The sequence below is a fragment of the Elephantulus edwardii genome, unplaced genomic scaffold (assembly GCF_000299155.1).
Source record: "Elephantulus edwardii isolate Elephantulus edwardi_28Jun2011 unplaced genomic scaffold, EleEdw1.0 scaffold00017, whole genome shotgun sequence".
NCBI lineage: Eukaryota > Metazoa > Chordata > Mammalia > Macroscelidea > Macroscelididae > Elephantulus > Elephantulus edwardii.
The window spans coordinates 23,064,901-23,074,750 of NW_006399767.1; the positions used below are offsets into that span (position 1 = coordinate 23,064,901).

The 9,850-nt window shown below is 41.9% G+C and overlaps 1 protein-coding gene across 1 annotated transcript in view; it reads right to left on the bottom strand.

Annotated features, from left to right (window-relative positions):
• Window positions 1-7,576, bottom strand: part of TBC1D22B (TBC1 domain family, member 22B) — a 112,342-nt gene extending 104,766 nt beyond the window's left edge. The window contains exon 1 of the mRNA XM_006882026.1: window positions 7,377-7,576. Within this exon, the coding sequence (XP_006882088.1) occupies window positions 7,377-7,432 (56 nt within the window). The 5' untranslated portion in view covers window positions 7,433-7,576. The remainder of the gene's footprint in view (window positions 1-7,376) is intronic.
• Between the last annotated feature and the right edge of the window lie 2,274 nt (window positions 7,577-9,850).

Sequence of the window (9,850 nt, forward strand, 5' to 3'; positions counted from 1 at the left end):
TGACTCCAACTCCTTGCACATTTCATTGTAATATTTTGCTTTGTCATCCCGTGCTGCCTTTTGAAATCTTCTATTCAACTCTTTAGTATCTTGAGTTGTTTCCTTCCAAAGCTATTAATATTGAAGGCACAAGATGGAAAAGCTTATCTTCAATCAAAAACAAAACAAATTTATTCCTCTCTAACAACCAGTGTAACTGACAGAGGGAAAGGGAAATAACCATAGGCACCTAGGTAATGGATAGAGCTGGTAAGTGAAATCATCACTGAACTTCAGAAGTCATAAGAGCCCTAGGGATCACTTACCCAACCAACCCTCTAATTTCACAGAGCTTGAAGTATTTAAGTACTTGGTCCAAAAAGCTTGGCTTCATCTCTCAAGATGCTATCGCAATCTGCCTGACCAACTAAGCCAGAAACTCAGGACTGACTCCTTCTGTACCCTCACTCTCTAAATGTAAAGATTTACCAAGTCCTGTCAACGCACGAGAGGAAGACGGACTGACACAGTGAATGTAGCGATGAGGTCGGAAGGTGAGCTCAGGACCGGGAGAGATTCAGAGTCATTGTAGTCAACTCCATGGCACGCAACAACAACACTATTTGCAAAGATGGATGCTATTCTCATTTCCATTACTACTGCTGAAGTTCAAAACATCACCTCTTTAACTATTAACTGCAGTGACGACCTAACTTTCCTTCTGTACTCACCCCAATCCCCCAAACAGCCTACATGGTTAGGGCTGGAATATTTGGAAATGTATAAATTTATTAAGGCTGGGTGTTTGTCCCAATAACTGGTGAGTAGGCAAGGGTCAAGAATGTTAAACATGCTATGAGGGAGCTCTAGTGGCCAAGTGTAAGAAGCTGCACTGCAATCCCAATGGTATACAGTTCAAATCCACCAGCTATTCTGTTGGAGGACGGGCAATCTCTTCCTACCGTCACAACTCAAGCGATGTTGTGTTGCTGTTATATGCCATTAAGTCAGAATCCCCTCATAGCTGATCCTGCTGTAGGTTTTCCAAGGCTGTAAATGGTACAGGAGGAGACTGCTCATCTTTCTCCTGTGGAGCAGCTGGTGGACCTGGGATGAACCAGCTGAGTTGGCAGTGCAACTCCTTTCCCACTAGGCCACCAGAGCATCAACTCTGAGTTAATCTTCCCCAAATACCAATGGTGTGTCCTCACTTGCATTGAGACACCATGATCCAAGCTATTCCCTCAGGGCAGCCAGAATGCTATTTTTATAATGCAAACATGATTATGTCACACTACACTACCATCAGTCTTTTAATGGTAACCCACTGTTCTTAAGATAAAGATCAAAGGGTTTAACTCTCCCACCATTAAGGACCTGTGAGAGCTTGTCTTTTACTCTAACTGCATAGATGAGGCCTGTGGAGAAGTAAGAAGAAAAGCAGGAAGCCAAATTAAGAGGACACAGCAGCAGGTGAGACAAGAGAGGACTCAAGTTCACTCCAGGACCATAGGGGTAGAAGTGATGAAAACTGCTCAGATTTGTGATATATTTTGCTACATCAGCAGGACTTGCTGACATAACAAAATATATCACAACTGGATGGGGTTTTGAGAGAAGAGCTTGGTCAATGGCAATAAGTGAAATGAAAAGAGCAGTTCTGTAAGGACAGTCAGATTTGGAAATCAAGAGTTCTGCTTGACCATATTCAGTATGAGATGCTGACTGGGCAGCCAAGTAGAGGTATAGTAATTGCTTACGATTCATATGGTAATACAATAACTATTAACAAATACAGCCAGGCCCAGAACACACATTTCTCTCAATCTAATCCAAAGCTTTCCCCAGTGGTTCTCAAAGTGTAGGCCCAGATTAGCAGCACCAGCATCACTTGAGAATTCATTATCAACTCAACTTCTTGAGCTCTATCCTCGACATTCTGTAACTCTGATAGCAGACACAGCAACTTATGTTTTAACAAGTCTAAGTGACTCATGTACGCTAATGTTTGAGGATGCTCTTCAAAGTCATATCCTTCATCACTGAATACCTGACAGCCCAGATGCTCAGCATTAGGCTTCTCTGTGCTTTCAAGAAACCTTCTGCCTAGTTAAAAGAAGAGTTAGGTGATTTTTTTTTTACCCAGAGCTCACTGAGGGCTCAAGACAGACCAATGATCAAAGTTGAGGTTTTTTTGGTATTTAAAAAGTTTTCAATTCTAGTTCCAGAAACAAACTAGGGGAAGTGGTAGGGGGAGGAAGAGTAAGACAAAATATGGAATTACTGTCATAACTCTCAATATCAAAATAATAGCCAATATTATTGCGTATATTCTAAGTACTTTCTACATATTACTTTATTAATCTTCATAACAGTCTTAATAGGTAGATAGTCTGATTATTCCTATGTTACAGATGAGGGACCAAGGCACAAAGAGGTTAAATACTATGCCTAAGGTCACAGAGCTAAAAAGTTTCAGAGTTGGGATTCAAACCCAGGCATTCAGATTTGAGAATCCATTTTTATTAATACATATCCACTGAATCTGAGCTGACTCATACCATCAGGGTTTTTTTGAATGCCTAACTTTCTGCTATGGAACTGCTGGTGGATTTGAACTGGCAGCCTTTAAGTTAGCAACACTATTGATTTTGTATTGCTGCTGTTGTGTAGAGTCAGATCCAACCCACAGCTGACCCTCCAGTGGGTTTTCAGAGGCAGTTAATCACACGAGACGAGATTGCCCATACTTCTCCCTCAGACCAGCTGGTGGCCTCGAACTGTGTGCCTTCAGGATTGCAGCGCAGCTTCTTGCCTCTAAGCACCAAAGCTCCCTTTATTGATTTTAAAGTGGAAAAAACCCATGTAACAAAATTTTGTCATTTTAACAACTTTTAAGTGTTCATTTCAGTGGAATTAAATACATGCACCATGTATACAACCAACACCATTACTTTGTTTTTTTGAGATTTTCAACAAACGTTTAGAGAACTTGGATTGCCATTCATTCATTGTTGCACGTTTTCTTCCCTACCCACCCTCCTCCAATGTTTGCTTTTCACTTTGAAAAAAAACTCTTTTATTGTTGCACAATCCTCAGCCCCCTGGAGTCCACTTTACTATATATCTCTTGTTCTGGACTGCTGAATATCACTACTTTCAAAAGCTTTCCTCACCCCAAATAGAAACTTACTGTCAGCTCACTGCTGTCAAGTTAGAATAGCTGGTCCTCCATTGGATTTCCAAGGCTATAAATCATATGGAGGAATCTGCCTATCATTCCTCCAAAGAACTGCTAGTACATTTGAACTACCAGAGAGGTTTGGCCTTTGGACTAGCAGTGCAACTCCTTACAACCTGCATAAAACATCAGAGCTCCCTAGACAGAAATAAACTAAAAGAACTTGAACTCATTGCCATTGAGTTGGAAGTGACTCACAGCTGAGCCTCCAGTGGATTTTCAGAAGCTGTAAATTGCACAGGAGGAGAATATCTATCTTTTCCCAGTAGAGCTGCTAATGGATTAAAACCACCAGAGAGGAACCATCTATGGGTTAGCAGCACGACTCTCCACAGGCTGTGCCACCCAGTGCTCCCTAAACTCCTTGCTGTCGAGTCAGAAACTATTCCCAAAGACCCTCTAGCAGGTTTCTCAGACTGTAAATCACATGAGAGGAGACTGTCCATCTTTCTCCCATGGAACTGTGGGTAGATTCAAACCATCAGAGAAAAGTGGCCTTTGGATCAGCAACACACCTCCTACCATCCTCTTTCCCCCAAGTCTCTGCTAACCTCTAATAAACTTTGATCTCTGTGCATTTGTCTAATCTAGATAAACACATAAAGGAATCATATGGTATGTGTTTTTTTGTATGACTTATTTTACTGAATATAAGATTTTCAAGGCTCATTCCTGTATCAGAACTTCCTTTCTCCTTGGTAGATACATACATATCTACCACATTTTATTTATCCATTCACCTGCTAATTAATATTTGGGTTGTTTTCACTCCATCTTTTGACTACTGTGAATAGTGCTGTAATGAACTTTGGTGTACAAGTGTCTATTTGAGTCAGAACTTGCATTTTTAAGCACAACGATGAAAGCTGCCTCCCATCTTCCTAGGCATCACTACATAGACCATTTGATTTATTAAATACTTGGACACTTGTGAATAACAGAGAAAACTTAAAAGGTTGTTTAATTCCATACATGCGACCCAGCTATATCACTCCTGGGTATACACTCAAAAGAATGTAAGTATATGTCCACACAAAATCCTGAGCATAAATATTTATGACGGCATTATTCATAATAGTAAATAAGGTGCAACAAACTCAAAAGCCCATTAATTGATGAATGGATAAAAAAAAATGAGATCTATCCATGCAGTGGACATTTAGCCATAAAATGGAATGATTTATTACAACATGGATGTGCCCTGAAAATATTTTGCTTAATAAAAAAAACTCAACTCATTGCCACTGAATTAGAACCAACTTGACCTTTCACTAGGTTTCTGAGGTTGCAAATCTAATGAGAGGAAATGACTCCTTTCTCCTGCAGAGTTGGTGGTGGATTAAAAAAAAGATAGAGCGGAATGGCCTTTGGCTTAGCAGTGAAACTCCCTTCCGACCAGTGACAAAAGGCTACATTTTATATGGATGCCATTTATATGAACTATCCATATAAACCTGCAGAAACAGAAGCATTAGTGGTTGCCACAGGCTAGAGGGAACAGTCAATGGCAACTGACTGCTAAATGGGCTTTAAGTTTCTTTTTAGGGTGATGAAAATGTTCTGAATTTTGTAGTGATAGCTGCACAACGCTGTGAACATACTAAAAACCACTGGAGTATACACTTTAAAGGGAGCTCTGGTGGCCTAGAGGTAAGGAGCTGCACTGCAATCCTGAAAACAGGCAGTTCAAACCCACTAGTTGCTCTGAGGGTGATAACTGAAATCTCCTCCCATCTGATTAAACTGCCTCTGAAAAACTACTGGAGGCTCAGCTATGGGTTAGTTCCAACTTGATGGTACACAAAACCAACAATATACACTTTAAATGACTGAATTCTATAGAATGTGAATTATATATCCCAATAAAACTGTGGGGTTGTGTATGCTTCATTCTTTTCTTTTTTTTTTTAATAAAACTCCTGTTTGTTGTCACTAAGGTCTCTGTATCATGATGAAGGAAAGTGAAAGGAAATTGCTGTTGCTTTGATCTTTTTGTACCTTTCAATTTGCAAATAAAAGCAAGCACTTTCACTTCTAGTTTGTAAGGACTGAGTTCACAGCTCATTTGTGTCATTTCTCACCTAGGAGAACTTTTTTCCCCCCCTACATTAAGATCAAAAGAATCCAAGTGTATTGTGTTTGAGGAAAGACAGCTATTGTTTTTGAGGAAAGTCCTAACATTTTCCTTAAAACAGAAGTACCTTTCTGTGGAAAAGAACTTTCATATTCTCCCATTAGTAGGGAACCCCAGGAATCCCTCCTAAAACCAACAGTACTGCACAATGTAGCAACAAAGTAGCAATATTTATTTTTGAGTTGTGGCAATATTTTAATGCCTTAAGGATAAACAATGGAGACAAATAACTAGCCATAGGATGTGGACCTGATAAACAATCTTTCAGATGCTAACTTGCTCTATTATTAATGGTAATTATTAATTAACATTTACTGAGCAACTATAATGTGCTAAAAGAAACAGCCATCTAAGTTTTTGACAGAGTACTTCAGTTAGTTCTTACAGTCACCCTAAGAAAGGTATTTCTCTTCTCACCTCACAAAGCTGAAGCCTAGAGAGATTGTTTCAGCTGGGTCTCAAAAGAGGGAGAGCCCAAAGAACAGTTCAAGTCTCTTTACATCAAAAGTTCATTCCTCTATAACTCTACACTACAAATGGGGGGAGGGCTGAAACTTGAAGAAAACCCTTCCTCTTATCTCACAAAAGTAATGCTTTGCAAACGCTGAGTGTTCCTACAGTCCAACAGAGAAAATATGCAATACAAAAGGTCAACAATAACAATGAGCAGCCAGCAGATGCCATGCTATGCCTTGTATCTCATATATTTCTTCCTGATTTAAGTTTCCCCATTGATTTGAATTCTTATTGTAGATGTCAATATGTAATAAAATTATCTCATTATGGAAAACCCCAGAAAAATGGCAGGCAGCACAACTGGAGAGTTCACTAGACCAGGAAGGAAACGCAATCAGTTGGCAGGAAGTAGTGCTAATCTAAAACTATCAAGTGTCTTGGCATTGACACTGTAATTGCACAGCATGTTAGTATAAAGCTATCTCTACACTCTCCTGCATTATTTTTACTGTATTACTAAAAGCTGGTTCCCACACAGCTCTCCATTGGTCTAAAAGACCAATAATGTTAATTCTGCTATACAGACATCACTGACTCTCATTTCTTTCTTGCTCTAACTCTTAATTCACAAATTCAAAGCATTATTCTAAAGGGAAAGAACTAAATCAATTAGGAAAGGTAGCATAAGGGCACAACTAAACGTGAATTTCATCACCAAGCAGACAGTGGCTGGCAGAAATCCTGAACACACCAATAAAACACAATTGTTCCTTATACTTGACAGAACTCTGCCCATAACAAATCGAGCTGGTAAACAGCACACTGATAGATGGACAATTGCTGAAAGCCTCAACATACACCAAAAAGGCGGGGGTGGGGGAGAAGTGACACAAGGTTTCTTTGCCAACTAAATGAATTGACATGAACAGGATTTGGGACATTTGTACAAGAAGCGTATTACAACACACGGGAAGAAAAGGTCATTTGGGCCAAATCCTTGGGTAATGCCAAAGAAATAGCCCTGATTGTGGGTCACCTTGTCATAATTCCTAATGGGAAAAGGCCAACTCAAGATAAAGTGCGATCTGGATGGTGGATTTTCCTGTCGCCTTCACAGGTAGCCTGGAAGAACCTTTTGGAAAGTCCATGAGAAAGACTGGTACGCACCGAAGTGGGGGTGCAAGGAAGGGGGCTACCGCCGTGCAAGCAACCACCTGCTTGCGTGGTGGAGACCCCCGAGGAGGAGTTCTGTTTAAAGTGAAAAGCAACTCTCCGAACCCTGCACGGACTGGGGCTACTCACCCCACTCCGTCCCTCCCGCCAGGTCCCCGGGCCGAGGGCAGCCCCTCCGCAGAACCACCCCCAGGTCCTGAGCTGTTCCCACACACAGCTGTCCCCAAAGCCTCTGCTTGGCAGCTGCCTGCCACCAGGCGGTCGCTGATCCCCTAGCCTGGATTTCCCACACCTGCATTCCGGAATCCGTGGTGCCCAGGCCCGTGGGATTTAGACCTGAGGATCCGGAGGGGTTTGGTCTGTCCTCTTTCCCTCTCAGCGTCCTGGACTCACCTCCCTGGTAGCTTGGCGCTCCTCTTCCAAAACTGCTTGCTGTTCTCAGAGGCCATTGCTCTGGCCCGGGAAAGGTGTGGGCGGGCTGGGGGTGGGGGATCTGGCGAGATGCCCCCAGGACCCCGCAACCGGAGGGCCAACCCAGGCCGCTTCCCAGCCGCTGGTCACCCGCTCTCAGCTCCTGGGGGCGCCATCTTGGAAGTGGGCAACCCCCCACCCAGCGCCACTGCCATTGGTTGGCTTTGTAGGCCGTGGACGGGAGGACCAATCGAAAGCCGAGATCCTGCAGCCCGCGGAAGCCGTACAGTTACGTCAGGAGACGGGCGCACAGGTGGATGGGGAGGGCGGAGCTTGGCCGATCAGGGGGGCGGAGCTGAAAGTTCCTTCCTAGGGCAGAGGGGAGAAGCAGGTAAAGAAAGGGAGCAATGGGAATGGAGGAAAGAGTTCCGTTTTCTTTGGGGGGAAGTATGTCTCTTGGGCTCCTGCATACATTTTTTTGAATGGAGAATACATTGAGAATCCATTTATATAGATAAATCTCTAACCTAAAAGTAAGGGCCGGCGTGTGGGTTGATTGAGACTCATTTTTAATAACTCCCAGTCCAGTGACATCTTGGTTACCACCTTCTTCCTTCCTCTTAGGGTTTCGGCCTGGCTTTTTTTTTTTTTTATTTTTATTTATTTATTTTTTAATCTGTGACGGAGGATCGACACGGATTCCAAAGCCTAGAGTTGTTAACTGTTCATCATGTGAGTAACGGTCGGCTATTCAGAGTCTTTCTGGTCTCTTTGAATGAAATCTTAAAGGATTTTTGTGCTGCCAAAATCCAAACTACCTAACCCTTGCTTCAGTCAAAACCTCACACTCTCTAACAATAAGAACACAGATGTTGACAAACTATGTATATAGGACAGAGAAGGACTTGAGCAAAGAGTTTCCAGACAGTAAATCTTTAGTGAAGCCAACTGCCATATCTTTCTCCCGCGAAAAGGCTGTTGGGTCCATCCGCTGACCAAGAGGCTCTTTGACCTCCCCGATCTAGCGGCCAAACGCTTACCCACCATGTCACCAAATAAAAGGGCACTGCCGTGGAGAACATTCCCGCTCCGGGCGACCCTCCAGGGGGTTTCTGAGGCTGTAAATCATAATGGAAGCCGACTAACTCAGCTTTCTCCTGTAGACACAGCTGTTGGAATTGAACTGCTGACCTTTAAGTTTGGTTGCCCACCACAGAATTCACTCTGCCTCCTTACTAGGCCACAACAGCGCTCAAATTTTCTTTCTTGTTCTATATAGAACATCTTTGTGATGTGAATCACAAAAATAAAATGTGTCCCCCACATGTTTATTAATCTAGTATAGTCACCCTTAAATTTTGACCCGGAATGAGATTTAATTATAGCATTTTAAATATTTTAGGTGTCTTGATGGTGCTTTGCTCTTTTGACGTTTCTGTAGTTGTATACCATGGTGTTCTTCACCTCTACAGAAGCAGAGAGATTTTTGAGAGTTTTTGGAGCTTAGAAGAGCTGATGTTTCTTGAAGGAATGTTCTACAACGACTTGTAGTTCCCTTTCCCCAGTAGCCCTGGTGCTGTTGTCAGTATGGAGGTGTGCTGCTAACTCAAAGGCTGAGCCTTCCTGTCAGTTTCAATTCACCAGCTTCACTGTGGGAGAATGACAGTGAGATTTACAGCCTCCTGAAAACCCATGGGAGGGTCAGCTAAGAGTCTGGTAATGAACTCCGTTTCCCTAGTGATAGCTGGCAATTCAGAGTTAATTCTTAAAGGTATCCACTGAATTGTCTTTCCCTATGTAAGCTGCCTGATGCTTGTCCATATGGTGAGACACCTGCCACTTCCCAGCCTACTCATACTGCTTTAGAAACATTCCAGAAGATGCTCCCTGTTGACTTGACATTTCACTATGTAGAAAGCAGAGTATAATTTGTGTACCTAGACATGTCTCAAAGTATTCCTTTTTCTTAATCATTTATGAAATGTTAAATAACACTGATTCTCAGGGGATGCTGTTAATATTGTTCAGCCCAGAGAAGCCCTATTACTTTTCTAGTCTTTGTCTTCTATATCAAAGCCAGTTTTGAGTATAAAAGCAAGAGCAACAACATCATCCAGCCATGTCTTGTGGTGACATAAGTTTTTAAATAGATTTTGGTAGGAAAATTGAGAATTGTTTCTTACTACCACAACCAGTATAATCTAAACCACCATGTTTTTCTTTACAGCATTACATTACAGTAGCTTTCTAATACACCTGTTTACTTATACTCTTAGTCTTCTAGACTGTCTTCCACACAACACCTAGATAATTTTTTTTTTCTCAAACCTAGTTTTTCTTCTTTTTTTATTAATTAATTTTAATCAAAGTTTACAGGGACTTTGGATTTCCATTCATTCATTTTTTGCACTAGATAAATCTTCTTAAAATACGTCAGATCATGCCACTCCTTTGCA